The following is a 19,947-nucleotide window of genomic DNA, read 5'->3' as shown; positions in this document are numbered from 1 at the left end:
ATTTGGAAGTTAATTTGCAATGTCAATCAGTGGCCAGATCAAATACTGTAAGTTACAAAACTTACTTGGTGCAAAATAAAATATATATAAGCAGGTACACAGCTCATTTAGTTGTATGGAATAACTATAACATCTCATTATCTCTTCAACAAGTAATGAAAGTTCATGATAATTATTATTTGTATAGCTAATTTGTTGCTACCGTTTCACATCTGTGGCTGTTTAAGAAGCAGACAACTCCATTTTTGCCTATCCTAACAGGATTATTGTTATGTCTCAAAAAAAAAAAAAAAAAAAGTTTTACCTTTACATTAAAGCACAGAGAAAGGAACATGCTCCACTTAGTTCCATTATATGACATGACATGATATGATATTCAAGTCTAACTCAAGATATGAATTAGTCTTGAAGAATTCAGTTAAAAATCTCCAATAATTATTCCACTTCTCAAAGAAACTGAGAAAAACAAATCTATGAAAAGCAGTCTAGGTGTGGTCATATCAAAGCCTTATAAAAAAAGAATAATAAACTCTTTATTTCTACTTGTCAGCATGGTCTTTAATATATAAATCATCTATAGCACTCTTCTGTCCAGCTGTGCAAATGTCCTCTTTATATTACCCCACACAGCATATGAGCTACATAAATTTCTTGCAGTGCAGTACATTTTGATCAATGTATGATGCTGGTTTGAAAGGTTCTCAGCCTCAACTATAGATGGCAACACTATCGGCAAGGTTCTTATTTTTTTTTTTTTAAGTTGGTACATCTGTCATAAGCACCAATGAAATTGCAAGTCATTCTATTAAGTAGTTTGTTTTATACAGCTGTCTGAAGCAAAAGTGTTGTCTGTATCCCTTGAAATGGATAAAATTGAGTATCATGTAGTTATAAAATTCTTTGTAAAAGAAGGTTTAACTCCAAAAGAAATTCATTCGAAGTTCATAAAAGTTTATGGGAACTCTTCTCCTATGTTTTCAACAATTAAGAAATGGGCTACTGAGTTTAAACATGGCTGTACCAGCCTTTAAGTTGATCCACGTGAAGGACATCAAAAAAGTGTAACAACACCAGAAATCATTGATCAAGTGCATGGCATAGTATTACATGACGGGCAAAAAGTGTGTGAAATTGCTAAGGCTATAGGCATTTCAAAAGAATGTGTAGAATATATTTTGCATGAAGATTACAAATGAAAATGCTTTGCACAAGATGGGTGCCGAGCTTGCTCATAGCAGATCAAAAATGCACTCGCATGAAAATCTCTGAACAGTGCTGGGAGCGTTTTTAACAAGAATAAAACTGATTTTTTGCATCGATTTATTACTATGGATGAGACTTGGATTCACCATTATACACTAGAATCCAAACAGCAGTCAAAACAGTGGACAGAAGTCAGCTGTTCAGCAACAAAGAAGACAAAATCGGTTCCAACAACAGCAAAGATCATGGCATTGGTGTTTTGGAGTGCTAAAGGCATTTTGTTTATTAATTATCTTGTAAAGGGTAAAACAATAACCGGGGAATATTATTATTATTCCGATCTTTTAATCAGACTATACGAAAAAATTCGTGAGAAAAGACCCATTTTGCAGAAGAAAAAAATAGTCTTTCATCAGGACAATGCACCTGCCCACAAAGGTGTTCTGGCAATGGGAAAATTAAGGGATCTTCACTATGAATTGTTGGAACATCCACCCTATTCCTCAGATTTGGCTCCCTCTGACTTCTATCTCTTCTCAAAACTAAAACTCCTCCTCGCTGGTAAGCATTTTTCTTCGAATCAAGAGGTGATTGCAGCTGTAGAGGGGTATTTTGCAGATCTTACTGAAAACCACTACAGGGAATGGATAATGGTGCTGGAGCATCACTGGAATAAATGTATTAGTCTTAAGGGAGATGTTGAAAAATAAAAATTAAACTTGCAACTATTATCTTTTGTCCGTACAGTCACAGTATCTAAATCATCTTGCAGAATCTCTTACACAACCATTAATGACTACTACTGCTGTCTCCAGTTTAGCATCATCAGCAAACAACTGCACACACAGCGACAAACAGCAAACAATATTCCTCTTCAAATCATTAAGGTACAAATTAACAACAAAGCAACAAACTAAGTACAGAGCCCTGTGGAACATGAGGGTCACCTGTCAATTGCCTTCTGTTGGAATCTTTGATACCATCCACTATTCTAACTGCATCCATCAGATATCCTTTTATCTATGTCACCAGCTTCATATTCATCACCATTTGATCCAATTCTGTTGTATCTTGACAAATGTCTCTGAAAATTCCATCTGTATTACAGTGTATGTCTTTTATCCAACTCAACTGTCATTTCAATGCAGAAAATGAGTAAATTACTATAGTAATACCCACCACTCACAAAGACATGCTTTTCCCATAGAATAATATAGACCTATCCAAATTCCTTAATTGTGTTCAGAACAATTTTTCAACGCTCCTGAGACAGTGATTGGTCTGTAATTTGCTTCCAGTATGTTGGTGCTTCTTTTAGAAAATGGAACTAAGCTCCCTTTCTATTCCCTTAGGATGCCATAAGAGACAAGACTTAAACAGCCTGGCCAGAGCCACTGCCAATTCTCTTACACCTAGCACCTCCAGTTCATTTAATTCTATAATCCTATCAAATTCTGCCAAACCAATCAACCACAGAATATTTTCACTTGCATGGTATACTCCCACTCACCCTTTTTACCTGTGTTTCCTTGTTCATGAGTTTTTTTTTTTTTCACCATATAATTTAAGGAAATTACAACGTACTAGGATATACATTAAAATAAATTTTAATATTTGGGGGGGGGGGGGGGTGGGGGGGGGGGGGGGTGGGGGGGGGGGGGGGTGGGGGGGGGGGGGGGTGGGGGGGGGGGGGGGTGGGGGGGGGGGGGGGTGGGGGGGGGGGGGGGTGGGGGGGGGGGGGGGTGGGGGGGGGGGGGGGTGGGGGGGGGGGGGGGTGGGGGGGGGGGGGGGTGGGGGGGGGGGGGGGTGGGGGGGGGGGGGGGTGGGGGGGGGGGGGGGTGGGGGGGGGGGGGGGTGGGGGGGGGGGGGGGTGGGGGGGGGGGGGGGTGGGGGGGGGGGGGGGTGGGGGGGGGGGGGGGTGGGGGGGGGGGGGGGTGGGGGGGGGGGGGGGTGGGGGGGGGGGGGGGTGGGGGGGGGGGGGGGTGGGGGGGGGGGGGGGTGGGGGGGGGGGGGGGTGGGGGGGGGGGGGGGTGGGGGGGGGGGGGGGTGGGGGGGGGGGGGGGTGGGGGGGGGGGGGGGTGGGGGGGGGGGGGGGTGGGGGGGGGGGGGGGTGGAACAAGCAGGTTTTCCACTGGACTCTGTTGTGGTAAACTTCCTATTCACCTCTTCATACATGCTCATACCTCATGCCATTCTCATACCTTAACCATATCAAAACAGCTAACTCACCTTTAGTTAAAAAGCCCTGATAAAGGTTGTTCACATTCTAGATGGTGTTCAAAACCCAGGTATTTCCAATTGAAGAGCAATAACAAAAATTCAATTTTAAAAATCTGAAAATGACTGACAATGAATAAAAGATGCCAAGAAATTATAATCTTGGTTTAATCCTTTATCCAAGTATAAACAATGTTTGTGTGTGAAGTATCTTCACGACTGGACTACTTGTATATAGAGGCTAATGAGTTCACATCAATTGCATTAGTATCCCATAATGCAAAGAACACACCTTTAGGATGTGTATAATGCTATGCATAATGAGAAGGGCCACTACTCAGACTGGTTTTGACCTTTACTGAGGTCTATCAGTGGGAGACAGACCCTGAAGAGATACCAAGGTTAAAGTAATGCAGAAGTCATATATTTCCCATTCCACTTCACATGCAAACATTATTTGCTTACACTTGGATAAAGGATTAAACCAAGAATATAATTTCTTGGTATCTTTAATTTATAATATAGCCAAGTGAAAAAACATTCAATGACTTAGAATGATTTCTGTTGGTCCCTCTAAGTGTTGAGACTGAAAAACAGAAAAATTGCAAGAAAATGCTTGCATATTTCATCATACTAAGGTGGCGAACATATTTGTAATGTATTAGTTGCATTTTGACATGTGGACTAAAACAGTCCACATGTCTTTTAAAAACTAATTCATGCAGCTCAAAATTGTGGTCTTGTGCATGAAACAAAGATGCTATCTGCTCAACTTGGTATGATTTTTATATTCTTTATTTTGATTAATAATGCTGAATCAATTTAATTTCAATACACAGTCAGCTCTAACTATAACAAACACCACTGTAACAGACTTGCTCTTATAATGAACTACAAAAGCATCCCAACTGAAGCCTTATAGGCTATGTGTTTTGCTAAAGAAAATTCAATGCAGAAAACTATCTATAACAATTATTATAATAACGGCTATAATAGCCTGTTTTTGTTTAGAAGTGTCCCTTATTTTAAATACATTGGCTATTATACTCAAAAAAAAAGGGTATATATATTTTAGAGCATTATGGGTGAGTATAGAAGGCAATTATAGCAGAATAAAAGAGGTGGAAGAATTTTGTACATAACTTGTTTTGATTCCAGGATGTCTTCCAATTTCATGATCCTGCTAAATATATATTTATATATATATTATTAATACATAACCCAGGTTTCCAAATTTATTTTCCCACGTCAAAACACACTCCCACGCTCCCTCCCCCCCTTTATAAACAACCTTAAGCAGGACCATGAAATTGGAAGACATCCTGGAATCAAAACAAGGTATGTACAAAATTTTTCCACCTATTGTATTCTGCTATAATTGCCTTCTATACTCACCCATAATGCCCTAAAATATATATATATATATATATATATACAGGGTGTTCGGGATAAATTTGACAGTTTCGTAAGGAAAAAGAAAATCTTCTTTGTATCTATTAAATTTAATGAATTGACAAAAAAAACATTACAGGCAGAGTTAATTACAATACTATCAACAAGATTTACTCAAAATAACCACCATTAGCATCGATCACAGCTTCAATTCTGCTTCGGAACCTCGAACAAGCTGATGCTACAGTCTCCCTGGGAAGGGCCGCAAAAACTGTTTTAATTTTATCCATTAACTGGGCTTTTGTATTACTGGAAGTGCGATTGGTGTCTTTTTCAACTGCGCCCCATACAAAATAATCCATGGGGTTAAGGTCTGGGGAGTTTGGAGGCCAAACATTTGGACTGGTGAAGTCGTAGAAATTTTCAGACAACCATTTTTGACTTTTCCCAGAGGTGTGGCAAGGGGCCGAATCCTGCTGCCATACATACGGCCTACCATTGGCTACCCTTGTTATCCAGGGCTTGACTACAGTTAGCAACTCCACGAACAAAGCCCGAATTCCAATGCCAGGGTTCTTCAACACCTGTTCCTGCAGATTTGCGAGGAATTCTGCTGTACGAACGCAATCAGATCGTCTGCTAGGGATCTTTCTTCTTGCTACATCCTCGTAGTCACCATTGCAAGTCTCTAGTTCATGCCTGATTGTTTTTACTGTATTCAGGGAGCATTGGGCAGCAGTCGTAATATCCTTATTTTGATGGCGGGCACGAATCATCATGATACAAGTTATTCTCTTCCATGATTCAGGTGGGTTCCAGCTATCCATCCTTTCTGACATCTTGTATATGAATGAAGAAGGGTCCAAACTTTTAAATGAAGAGAAGTGTGTGTTAATACATGTAACTTACGGAAAAATATAATTAATTATAAACATGTCAAATTTATCCCGAACACCCTGTATATATATATATATATATATCCCCTTTTTTGAGCATAATAGCCAATGTATTTAAAATAAGGGCCACTCCTAAACAAAAACAGGCTATAATAGCCGTTATTATAATAAGAGTGTTTAAGAGGAGTAGCATGGGAATTTTCCCAGAAACTTTACCTTATCTATAACAAGCTATTTCTGTGGTCCCTAGGAGTTTGCTCTAGTGAGAGTCAACTGTAATATATTCAAACCTTAGCATACCGGAATTATGACTCACCAATGGCATCAATGGTTAAACAAACTGAGAGTGGATGTTTCCATAAAATATGATCTTCTCTCCTATCACTTGTTGACCTTCTATGACGTTTCTGAAGAGCACATGATTGTATTAAGAGAGGATAAAATAAAAAAAAAATTAGAAAATACAAGCTGAAAACACAATTTCAGCTACATGTGCAAAACTCTGCATTAATTCAATAAATTAGCTAAATACTTAAGTTAGAATTTCTCATTAAATTTTTACTTATATTAGTTAAAATATAAGTAAAAATTTGAAACTATGAACTATGAAAGCAATAAACTTTCATAGTTCATAGTGTTACTTTAAATGTTTTCAATAAAAGCTATTAATCTAGAATAACTATTTATTGTTTACAGCATTTGAGAAAAATGTGATAATGAACAAAGTAACCATAATCACAGCAATCTCAAAGGAATATTTTTAAAAAAAGTGGTAGTGATGGGGTAGAGGGAAAATGCTGAATCAATTTAATTTCAATAAATAGTCAGCTCTAACTATAGCAAACACCACTGTAACAAATCTGCTCTTATTAAAATTTCTTCAGGTGAAGTACACCTGAAGAAATTTTAAGTCAAAGTGCGATTATTTCCTTGAAAAGCATAGTCATCATATCTAACCTTCTAAAGGGATATAAAACATAAAAGTGCATATTACAGTCAACTAACTACATCAAACATCATTATAGCAGATTTGTTCATTAGAACAAACTAATGCATAGTCCTAACTAAAGACCCATTGCTTCTATGGTTCTTCAGTCTTTGTAATTTATTAATTTTTAATATGATTTTTCACTGATGTCATTTGTCACTTAACTGATCTTCATCAGAACTCATATTTTACTTCACATACTTCATTCATGCACATCCTAACTTTCAGATCTATAAGTTAAAATTATTTAAATACTGTATTGTATACTGATAGTTTAGTGTATTGTTAATACTCTTTTATTCTATATAAGAAGACAATTAATCATATATTGTTATTATTATTGTTATTTGAGATCTCCAGGGAGTCCAAAGATTCATAAAGAGAGGGCACCTGCTCTACAACTCCGTCTCCACCAATCAATCCACCGACTGCAACTACACCAACGCTATCTAACGCCGAACACCACCACTAGTTTATTTAATGGATTTATTTCGTAACAATATGTTATTGTTAAAATATTGGATAATGTTAATATGCATAAAATAAAGATATGAGTTTAATATCTCTGATTTCAATAAAAGGTTTAATGGTACTTTATGGGGTGCTTAAGGATCAAAGCTGAATAACTGAGAGGAGACCTCCACATAGCCTTTATGGGAATGCGGAGAACCGACCAGGGCTTCTGACCTAATGTCCAATCCTCACCTTCTTGTGGTGCACCCTGTTGGGTATCTACTTGGATACTGAACGAACGAGGATGGGCTGGCAATTTGGGATTTAGCTGACCAAATTGTATTCTTATTGGTTAAACCAAAATAAAAAATGATGATACAACATGACAAAATTTCATGCCAGCTGGGGCATCGCCCAATTAAACAAGGCCCCCGTTGTTTTCGCCATGGAACCAGGGCGAACAGCAAAAAGTCAGCTACTGGAACAAATCTGAAAACACACCCCAACTCAACATCACCAAAGTTAAATCGGTACTATCAACATAAGAAGCATGAATGGCAAAGAAATGGAGCAAGCTAAGGAATTAGATAAGTACCAGATCGACATAACAGGGGTGACTGAAACAAAAAAGACAAAAACTGGTGAGATCTTTCTGAGCAATAAATACAAAATGTTATATTCAGGCAATGACAATCAAGGAAAAGAAGGAGTAGCCATAGTATTCAACACAAAATACGAGGCTAATCTTCTTGAATGGCAGGCAATCTCAAGTAGAGTAATGTGGGCAAATATGAGAATGGGGAACTTGACAATGAGACTTATTTGTGCCTATGGTACCGCAGAAGGTTTTACTAAGTTAGAAGTGGAGGAATTTTTGAGGCTTTAGAAAAAGCAACTGACACAATGAAAAAGGAAAAGTTGGTCCTTGTTGGCGATCTAAATAGCAGCGTAGGAAATGATTATCAGACATACAAAAATATTTTGGGAAAATTTGGAGAAAAGAGCAAAGCTAATAATAATGGCAAATATCTGTTGGATTTCTGCTCAGGACATGGACTGGTTATTACTAACACCATGTTCAACATAAATATCTGCACAAATTCACATGGAGAGAAGAGGCAAGGAATAAGAAAAGTCTCATTGACTATGTTATTGTTGATAGTGATGTTTTCTCCCTGGTGCAGGACACCAGATGTACAGAGGATTTGAAATTGGAAGTGATCACTATTTAGTCTTGAGCAGGATAAAATTGAATTTCACATTGAAAAGAATAACATGTAAGAAAGTTTGAAAGCGAATAAAAGTTGAGCAGCTCTCATATGTGAACTATAGACTAAAATACACAAAGATTATTGAAGAAAAAATGAAAGAGTTTGAGAACAGGAATCAAACCTTGGAGATTCAGTGGCAAACCTTGAAGAAAGCCATGATTGATTCAGCTACAGAGGTGAAGTTGTTTGCAAGGATAGAAAAATTAGATAGTGGACACAGGAAGTGAAAGAGGCAGTGAAGGAAAAAAAGAAGCATATAAAAGTTCCTGGCAAATAAGTCAGCTTGTGCACTAAGAGAATACAGAGACAAATGCAAGAATGCTAAACAATGTGTAAAACTAGCTAAACAAAAGTCATGGGAGGACTTTGGCAAGAATATAAAAAATAAATATCAAGAAGGTGGCAAAATATTCTTGAGGTTGTTGAAGAAGCTTAGGAATGGAGGAAAGAGTGCTATAAAAGGAGTTAGAGATGATAAAGGTGGTATGAAAACAGGAGAAAAAGATATCCTTGAAGTATGGAGTAATTACTTCGAGAAACTGCTAAATGAAACAAGTGTGATAGCACAGTGGTAAAAAACGCTCAACAGGCATACAGTCAGGAATACATATCCATACTTGAAGTAGAAAATGCCATCAAAGGCTTGAAATGTGGAAAGGCAGCAGGAGTAAATGATATTCGAGCAGAAATGCTGAAGTATGGTGGTATGATAGTCTTAGAGTGGCTGCACTGCACTGCGTAGTTCAGAAAGCCTGGAGAGAGGGACGAATTCCCGATGATTGGAGTAGAGCTCTCATAGTACCCATATATAAAAAAAGGGAAATAAAACTGAATGTGAGAATTACAGAGGTATTTCCTTACTGAGTGTTCCTGGCAAGATATATGGAAGTATACTTGAGAAACGGTTGAGAAGAATTGTGGAAGAAAAGCTTGGTGAAGAATAAACTGGTTTGAGGCCAAATAGAGGCTGTCAGGATCAGATCTTCACTTTATGACAAATAGTCGAGAAAGCATGGGAATATAACAAAGATATATATTTAAGTTTTGTCGATTTGGAAAAGGCATATGACAAGGTGCCAAGAGAGAAGCTATTCAATATGCTACAGTTATATGGTGTCAATGCGGTATTATATCAAGCAATACTTAGTCTTTATTTGAGTTGCAAGTCAGCAGTTAGAATTGAAGGAAGTACAGGAAGATGGTTTAATGTTAAATCTCGTGTGAGACAAGGATCTACATTATCCCCTCTGTTATTCATTATCCATATGGATCACATTATGAAGGAAAGTGGTATTAAACATGGTATCAAAATTGGAGATGTTAATGTCAGCTCTTTGCTTTATGCGGATGATGTTATACTTCTAAATATATATATATATATCTTCTAAATAAATCCGCTACAAGTCTGCAAGATTCTCTGACTAAATTGAATAACTGTTGTAATAGATATGGTATAATTAGGCTACCTAATCACACATCTCAAGTCCCACTGTGGAATCTAATATGGATGTGATCAATTGTCTCACCTAAGATATGACAGCTAAAGTAACTGATATTTGGCCTCGTGCTGAGTCAATGACTCCCTGGAGTATCCCTTTATAATATGTCTTGAAATTTTTGCAATGAATACTCATCAGTAATATGATGAGTATTCATTCCAAAGAAAAAATTCTGAGGACCTCCCCCCAAAATAGTCACTATTGCAAACAAACTGTTTATTAGGTTCTTACAGGTTCATACTACAGCAAGTGTCTACTATAATAATCAAATTAGCTGCGACTGCAAAATAATTTCATATTCATTACATTTTCATATTTCCATAGCACAAAAATTAACTTATTTTCTTAATGGAAAAGCATGCAATCATAATGTTTAAATTAAAAACAGCAAAACAGAAAAGAGTTACTTACTACCATCGAAGCCTCTTCTTCTGAGTCTCCACTTTCATCCTCTATTTAAAGATTTTCAAATTTAATAAATAAATATGCTGTGAAATATTTAAAAATAGCATGATAAAATTCTTTTAATTACCAGTTTTTGTAAAAAAATTAGTAGTTTTTGTTTTAATTAAAACAAAAACTACTTTTAATTACCAATTTTTTTAAAAAATAATATTATTTGCAATTATCCTCCCCCCCCCCCCAAGAGGCCCCACTGCTGTTCCATAAAACCACAACAACTAATTTTACATAAAGACAACCTGATTAATATTCAAAGTCACCAATCTATAATTTATTTAAATGCAGATGTTTCCTGGTTGTTATATGATTAATATATTTGCCCACTATTTATCTTGATTAAAAAAAAGGTAGTTCCTTAGTATTATGTTATAATACTAAGGAACAACATATATTCACAAAAAAAGGTCATTTTTTTTTCCAAAATAGTTTAAATGCTGCCACAGGTTCTCAAGTACTGATATCTCACATACATACCACTAGGTATAAAAGCATTATTATTACTATTATTATTTTTTTTTTAAGTGATAATCCAGTTTACCAAGTGAAAATATAGTATTGATAGATCTTGAATAAGGACCTTTTCATCAAAAGGATCATTTCATTCAAGATTTAACAAGAATACAATAATAACCAAGAAATACTTGTACTGTTAGTAAAGAAACAAATTGTTAATAGAGAACATAAATGAATTGCCTTAAAATGAAGTATAAAAAAAAGCAGGAATATGTCTGTGTAGATAGAAATATTGTTGTTTGAAAACACTAGTAAGAAAAATACTCTATGCAAAATACATGTCAATAATTTACAGAGAAAGGTGAACTGCAGGCACACGAATGGTATAAAGTGCAGGCCAGAAAGGTAATGACTGTGGTAAGAAAAGCAAACAAAGGTCCAAAGGTTGCATGTGAGTTACCCACGATAAGCGTAACGCCTGAAGCAAAGGCATTCGTAGAAAACGAATTGAACTTGCGTTCCCCAAAAAGAGCGCTCTTGAGGAGAAGAGTTGTGACTAAACAACAAGGAGCTGTGAGAAAACTTCTGCAACGAAAAAGAGGGCACAACAAGGGATAATAAATGCGGGTGCGCATGGGTTTCAAAGCCCCCGTTTTTTCTGTTCGTTTTCTTTCAGACCCATGATCCTGACCAGCGGAAGGGAATTCTATGACTTCAGATGGCAAGTTTCTCCCCATTGTTGACTGGTGAGTATTGGGCAAGTTGTACGCAAGATGAACGTTGTCCACCGACTCGGCCCAATGGTAGAAGGTATGGAATTTTCGATTAAGACAGGCTAAATGTGGAAATAACATGCTGGCAAGTTAGACAAGCTTAGGAGATTGCTTGGTTCAGTGCCATGGCATGTAAAACTGCAAGGGATGGATGTCGATAGAGCATGGGAAGTGGTCAAGGAGCATTTACAGGAGGTTATGTGTTAAGGGAGGTTATGTATACCCAGGGTCTGAATAGTAAAACAAGTAGGGGTTAAATGGATGAATAACACCATTAAGCTTGAGCTGCAAAAAAAGAAACAACTGTGGAGGGAATTTACAGAGAAAGGTGACCTTCAGGCACACGAACGGTATAAAGTGCAGGCCAGAAAGGTAACGAGTGTGGTAAGAAAAGCAAAAGCAGATTATGAAAGGAAACTAGCTATGCAAGCTAAAGAGAATCCCAAACAGCTCTTTAAATATGCTGCAAGCAAAGAAAAAAACTGTACACGGCAGAATGATGTTAAGGAATATCGATGGTAAGGAGATCACAGAATCAGTCGATATAGTGGGATTACTGAGTGAGCACCTTGCAAGAGTATATCATCCAGCTGGTGACACTGAAAGAATGAAGGAACCATTAGTTTATACAGCAATTGTGATGAATTAAGTGGAGGTGAATAGTCTATTACAGAACCTTAATGTAAATACATCTGTGGGATTGGATGGTATACTGGCACGAGTCTTAAGTGAAGCGGCTAAAGAATTATCAGTGCCCTTGACTATGCTGTTTAATCTGAGTCTTGGGTCTGGTTTAGTCCCGAAGGTGTGGAAAGAGGGGAAAATAGTTCCACTGCATAAAGGAGGATCCAAGACTACTGTTGCAAATTATCGACTGATCAGCATATCAGGAGTCATTGTCAAGGTCTTGGAGAAAGTAGTCAAGGGAAAAATACAGGAATGGATTGATGAAAATGAGATACTGTAAGGGGGACAGCATGGCTTTGTGAAAGGGTAGATCATGCCTCAGTAACTTGCTCAAGTTTTATAACACAGTGATGGCTGAACTGGATAAGGGTAATGGGTTTACAGTGATACCGCTGGACCTGGCTAAGGCCTTTGCCAAGATGCCACATGGAATTCAAATCCATAAACTGCAACATATGGGAATGGATATAGGGTTGGTGAGATGGATAGGTGGGTGGTTGATGGAGAGATATCAGAGAGTAGTTTATTCAGGAGAAGAATCCAAAAGACGGCCTGTGACTAGTGGTGTGCTGCAGGGTTCTGTTCTTGGACCACTGCTGTTTAATTTGTTCATTAACGATATAGGTAAGGATCTAAAAGGAATGGTTCATTTGTTCGCTAATGATGCAAAGTTGGGTAGGGCAATAGTGAATACAGAAGATGTCAAAATCTTGCAGGATGATTTGGATAGATTGGAGTTCTGGGCAAAGGAGAATGGATGTCAATTTAATGTGACAAAATGTAAGGTTATGCATTTTGGGGTGAAAAGATTAGCAGCAGTATATCACGTTGGTGGAACTGTACTCCAGGAGATTGATGTTGGTGGATAGGGAGATGAAGTTTAGGGGATACACTGCAAAAGTGGCTAAGTTAGCTCATCAAATTACTTGGTTGCTAAAAAATACTTTGACGAGCTGAGACAAGCAAGTTATCGTTCCTCTGTACTGAGCCTTGATAAGACCTCATCTCGACTACTGTGCCCAGATTTGGTCACCTAGGTTTCTTCTTGATGGGGAGGAGGTGGAGAGGATCCAGAGACAAGTGACCAAGATGATAGCAGGTCTATGGAATGAACCTTATGAGAACAGATTGAAGATTTGTGGGTTGCAGAAATTGGTTGATAGGCGGAAAAGGGGAGATATGACTGAGACATTCAAATTGCTGAAGGGTTTCTATAGGATTAATTCAGAGGATATTTTTGAGATCGGGACTGGTGGTGGGAGAACTAAGAGACATCTATGGAAGCTGGGCAAGAGTTTGGTTAGCAAGGGTGTTAGAGATGGGTTCTTTACTTTTAGAGTGGTAAATGAGTGGAATAAGCTGCCAGAGTCTGTTGTTGGTGCTATGACATTGAATGAGTTCAAGGTAAGGTGTGATAGATGCTGTGAGAATGTCGAATAGTTGTGTGGACATGATGTTCAGGGCCTCCCTCGATGAGTCAAATGACCCCCTGGAGTCGCGCGTGATAATAATAGAAGTGCTACCAAAATGAGACAATGGAAGGTTTCTTCAGGGAGATGGGCAGTCTGACGATAGTTACCGGCGAGGCAAGCGTTTGCCCAGCAGAGTGCAGAAAATGGTTGTACGATACGAGCAAAGTGACCTCTACGTGGACGCAACACACTGAAGCAGTAAAGTATCTAACAGTCAAGGATGGACAAAGGGGGATGGTAACCTCATGTGGCGGTGGTAATGTTCAGAATTCTCTTATTTTATTAACAATTAGCATTAGAGGAAAAGGGTGAATCAATTTCTAATTGGAAGATAATGGAAAATTGCTTAGAGAACGTTTTGAATGACTTATATGCACTGTAACTTGTTAGCTCCATTGGACGGTTATTGGAGGCCTTAAGTTCTTGTGTGAGACCTAATTAATGTGGTAGGATCTGTGTTATCTTTTGAAGTTAAAATAGTACACTTATATTTTCCCATGCTAAGTGTGTTTTAATTGACCAGAGGATATGAGTTATATGTTCATTAAATAGTGTTCATTTATGATTGTCAGTTGATTTAGTATAGGTATTGTGATAAGCTTTTGATATGTTTAAACCTAATTGTAAACTCATTAGATCTTTAATAAACATGTTTTACTATGTAAGCCTGAGTTTTGCTTGAGCATGAAACTAATTTACCACTCATAAAAGTTTGAAACTATGCATAAGGGGAAGGTATAGAATAATTAGAAAGGATAGGGCTATGACTGCAAACTGAGATCTCTACAGACGAATTTAGGTAGCTGTTAGAACTCTGGGAAAGTTTCTCTGAGCAAGAATTCTTCTGTCCTAGGATTCTGACTGGCACAGCTGGAACAAACAAATTTATCAGAATTCGAAAAGGAGACAGCCCCAAAGAGATAGACTACAGATCTCATTCTGAGTTGGCACAAGAGGGGGATAATAGTAAATTGGATTTAAAGAAAAACCACGACGTAACGGTATGTCAATATACTAAGTGGAGTTAAATGGGTCAGATAATCCAGAAACCTGTTCAGAAGAGCAACTCTCCTTACTGGTCTTCACATGTTCACACATCAGTAATTACATCAATGCGAAGAGCCCATTGAAATTGAAATAACATTTGGATACTATTGAAATAGCCTAGATATGAAGCCTAAATTAATTGATATATTTCATCCATATGGCTATTTGTGTAATCAATCAATATATGGCTGTGCTGTGACACCCAGGCTGTGAACACACACACACACACACACACACACACACACACACACACACACACACTATCTCTCTCTGTACTTTTTATTAGACTTTCAACCCTCAATCATTTAAAATTCTGATCTGAAGTTAAATAACCTGAAATGGTACTTTACTGCTATATGGATTTATTTATCTTGTGCTTCAGAATTCAATAATTACACTGCTTCTTCTTCTCCCTTGTTCTCACCTCTTATATGCAGACGTATGCTAAATTCTGATGTGACATGAAATGTTTTATAGTGAAGAAAACTTCACTGGTAGAACAACAATTACGAAATGTCAATAATTCACTCTTTTTTGAAATTACATCATAATTAAATGTTTATATAATCATCATCATCATCAAATTCCTACCCGGTACTCTCAAGGGGTGTACAAGATATGATAGTACTACACAAAAAATTTACATCATTACTAACTTCCTATCTACAATTTTCCTCCATATCAGTCTGTTACTTGTCAAGACTCCAATATTATTAGATCTTATATTTCTGTTGTCTAAGGCACTTTATACCGTATCAATCCACCTATATCTTGGTCTTCCTCTGGGTTGTTTTCCTACCAACCTGGCAGAGAACACTTGTTTTGCCAATCTTTCCTCACCCATTCTTCTGTTTAAATGACCATACCACCTTGGATTAGCTCTGCTAACGCATTCCTGGATGCTGACAATGTCAAGTTCTTTCCTAACATCCTCGTTTTTAATATGATATTGCCATTGATGCCATCTGTTCACGCCTATAAACTTTCTTAGGACTCTCATATCCGCAGTCTCTAGTCTTTGGTCAAGTGTTTTACTTCTGATCCATAAGTTAAAACTGGTTTGAACACTATCCTGTATAGAGCTAATTTAGTGATCCGACTAATTTCTTTCTTATTCCATATGAATTTATTCAATTGACTTCCTACCATACCAGCTTTGTTGATTCTGTTGTCTATTTCGATATTTAATTTACCATCTTCACTAAAAATCGTGCCTAAGTAGGTGAAATGTTTTACTTGTTCCACAGGTTCTCCGTTAACAATGCAGTTGACATTTTCAACGATTCTGCCTATTTTCATTGTCTTTGTCTTTTTATTGCTGACCTTCATACCGTATCTATTACAACAGTTATTCAATTTAGTCTGGGAATCTTGCAGACTCGTAATGGACTTATTGATAAGTATAACATCGTCGGCATAAAGCAAACAGCTGACATTAACATCTCCAATTTTGATGTCATGTTTAATACCACTTTCCTACATAATGTGATCCATATAGATAATGCATAACAGAGGGGATAATGTACATACGTGTCTCACACCAGATTTAACATTAAACCATCTTTCCATACTTCCTTCAATTCTAACTGCTGACTTACAATAACTCAAATAAAGGCTAAGCAGTGTTTGATATAATGCCTCATTGACACCATATAACTGTAGCGTATTGAATATCTTTTCTCTTGGCACCTTATCATATGCCTTTTCCAGATCTACAAAACTCAAATAGAGATCTTTGTTATATTCCCATGTTTTCTCCACTATTTGTTGTAAAGTGAAGATCTGATCCTGACAGCCTCTATTTGGCCTGAATCCAGCTTGTTCTTCAACTTTTCTTCTACAATTCTTCTCAACCATTTCTCAAGTACACTTGCATATATCTTACCAGGCACACTCAATAGGGAAATACCTCTGTAATTCTCACATTCAGTTTTATTTCCCTTTTTATATATGGGTACTATGACAGCTCTATTCCAATCATCAGGAATTCGTCCCTCTGTCCAGGCCTTCTGAACTATGCAGTCAGCCACTGCAAGACTTTTATACCACCATACTTCAGCATTTCTGGTAGTATATCATCTACTCCTGCTGCCTTTCCACATTTTAAGCCTTTGATGGCTTTTTCTACTTCAAGTATGGATATGTATTCCTGACTGTATGCCTGTTGAGTGTTTTTTACCACTGTACTATCACTGCCTGTTTCATTTAGCAATTTCTCGAAGTAATTACTCGATACTTGAAGGATATCTTTTCCTCCCATTTTCATGTCACCTTTATCATCTCTAACTCCTTTTACAGCACTCTTTCCTCCATTCCTAAGCTTCTTCAACAACCTCCAAAATATTTTGCCACCTTCTTGATATTTAGTTTCTATGTCCTTGCCAAAGTACTCCCATGACTTTTGTTTAGCTAGTTTTACACAGAGTTTAGCTTTCTTACATTTGTCTCTGTATTCTCTAAGAGCACAAGCTAACTTATTTGCCAGGAACTTTTGATATGCTTTCTTCTTTTGCTTCACTGCTTCTTTAACTTCCTGTGTTCTGATTTTTCTATTCTTGCACACAACCTCATCACATGCCTCTCTGGCTGAATCAACCAGGGTTTTCTTCAAGGCTTGTAACTGAATCACCAAGGTCTGGTTCCTGTTCTCTAACATGTTTCATTTTTTCTTCAATAATCTTTGTGCATTTTTGTCCACAGTTCACATCTGGAAGCTGTTCAAACTTTTACTCGCTTTAAAACTTTCTTACATGTTATTCTTTTCAATATGAAATTCAATTTTATCCTGTCCAAGACTAAATAGTGATCACTTCCAATTTCAAATCCTGTGTACACTTTGGTGTCCTGCACCAGGGAAAAAACATCACTATCAACAATAACATAGTCAATGAGACTTTTCTTATTCCTTGCCTCTTCTCTCCATGTGAATTTGTGCACATTTTTATTTTGGAACATGGTGTTAGTAATAACCAGTCCATATCCTGAGCAGAAATCCAACAGGTATTTGCCATTAATATTAGCTTTGCTCTTTTCTACAAATTTTCCCAAAATATTTTTGTATGTCTGACAATCATTTTCTACTCTGCTATTTAGATCCCCAACAAGGATCAACTTTTCTTTTTCATTGTGTTAGTTGCTTTCTCTAAAGCTTAAAAAAATTCCTCCACTTCTACCTTAGTAGAAACTTCTGTGGGACCATAGGCACAAATAACTCTCTTTGTCCAATTCCCCATTCTGATATTTGCCCACATCACTCTACCATTCAAGAAGATTAGCCTCATATTTATTGTTGAATACTATGGCTACTCCTTCTTTTCCTTGATTGACATTGCCTGAATATAACATTTTGTATTTATTACTCAGAAAGATCTCACCAGTTTTTGTCTTTTTTGTTTCAGTCACCCTTATTATGTCAATCTGGTACTTATCTAATTCCTCAGCTAGCTCCATTTCTTTGCCATTCAGGCTTCTTATGTTGATAGTACCGATCTTTAACTACTCTGGTGATGTTGAGTTGAAGTATTTTTTCAGATTTGTTCCAGTAGCTGTCTTTTCGCTGTTCACCCTGGTTCCCTGGTGAAAACAACAGGCCCCTTGTTTTTAACTGTGCGACGCCCCAACCATTATGAAATTTTGTCATGTTGTACCATCATTTTGTAATTTGGTTTAGGCTAATAAGAATTACAATTTGGTCGGCTAAATCCCAAATTTCCAGCCCATCCTCTTTCATTCAGTATCCAGGTAGACATCCAACAGGGTGCACCACATGAAGGTGAGGATTGGACATTAGGTTAGAAGCCCTGGTCGGTGTTGTAACTTTTTCTTCCTTATTATAACTATCCTACCGGCTGTGCCATATATGTTGTAATGTTTCTTTGTCTTTTATTGTACAACGGTTGTATTTTTTATGTTCAATCTTTTCTACCTAAACCTCCTTCTATCTTAGCCTTATTCTACCAATATCCTACCGCCATTTATGTTGTGTCGCTTCTTCTTATTCACACTTATTTTAAACCTTTGTTGCTTTATCTCTGTAATACACTATCGGGTAGCACATGATACCTCTGAGGGACAATGGAATTTCCCCGAGATCGAGGCAGTACCAGAGTATCAGAGTGTCTAAGATTTACCTCTCATAAAACGCCAAGAAATTTATTTGTTTCGCTGCACCACTTAGCGCTATTAGATTATTAAACATTAACAACCAAGAGGTAATCTCTGGACAGTACTTAATGATACCTAACAACTCTACAGACGTGGTCAAAATATACTCTTTTCAAATATCCCTTTTAATATCCCGCATAGGTTCGCATTAATATTTTATAAGCGGTGCATCGGATTCCAGAAATCACAGAAAGTCTTTAGATGAAAAGCCAAACAGCTATTTTTTTCTGGCGAGGTTGATATACGTTAAGGGGATAAAAATCCCTATTGTTTTTCAGCCAGTAAGCAAAACTAAGATCGAAAACTACGATCTGTAACATTTCATGCCGACGAACTGTCAGCGTATCCAAGCGTAAGTGACCACTTGGTAGTGCCATACCACGGCAACTCGTTGCAAAGGTGGAGCAAGCTCCCTCACTGTTCTTGATATTTTGTCATAATGTAAAACACACAGCTCTTAAGAGATGTAGTACTGTTTTACATTATGAGGAGAGGTCACTACCCAGACCGGTTTCAACCTTTTTTGAGGTCTCATCAGTGAGTAGCTAGACCTAGAATATCAGAGTTTAAGTGAAGAAAACTTACATACTTTTGCTATACGATTGCCCGAAAGGTGTGTCACTATATTCTATTATAACATAGTATAACTAAGATGAAAAGCCAAACGGCTATTTTTACGGCTATCTTAGTTATACTATGTTATAATAGAATATAGTGACACACCTTTCGGGCAATCGTATAGCAAATTTATGTAAGTTTTCTTCACTTAAACTCTGATATTCTAGGTCTAGCTACTCACTGATGAGACCTCAAAAAAGGTTGAAACCGGTCTGGGTAGTGACCTCTCCTCATAATGTAAAACAGTACTACATCTTTTAAGAGCTGTGTATTTTACATTATGAGAAAATATCAAGAACAGTGAGGGATCTTGCTCCACCTTTGCAACGAGTTGCCGTGGTGTGGCACTACC

The 19,947-nt window shown here is 37.5% G+C and overlaps 1 protein-coding gene across 2 annotated transcripts in view; it reads right to left on the bottom strand.

The window, feature by feature from the left end:
• The window catches only part of thoc5 (THO complex subunit 5), a 514,059-nt gene that overhangs the window by 213,671 nt on the left and 280,441 nt on the right, over positions 1-19,947 (bottom strand). For both annotated transcript variants that reach the window (XM_090391636.1, XM_090391637.1), the window contains 2 exons: positions 10,331-10,371; positions 6,025-6,115 (listed from right to left, as the gene is read on the bottom strand). In XM_090391636.1, coding sequence (XP_090247762.1) covers positions 6,025-6,115; positions 10,331-10,371 — 132 coding nt within the window. The remainder of the gene's footprint in view (positions 1-6,024; positions 6,116-10,330; positions 10,372-19,947) is intronic.

The sequence above is a fragment of the Typopeltis vanoorti genome, chromosome 4 (genome assembly GCF_054136105.1).
Source record: "Typopeltis vanoorti isolate ZY-2024b chromosome 4, IOZ_Tvanoo_1.0, whole genome shotgun sequence".
NCBI lineage: Eukaryota > Metazoa > Arthropoda > Arachnida > Uropygi > Thelyphonidae > Typopeltis > Typopeltis vanoorti.
The sequence above is the reverse complement of the archived record's forward strand: the minus strand, read 5'-3'. Positions and strand labels throughout refer to the sequence as shown.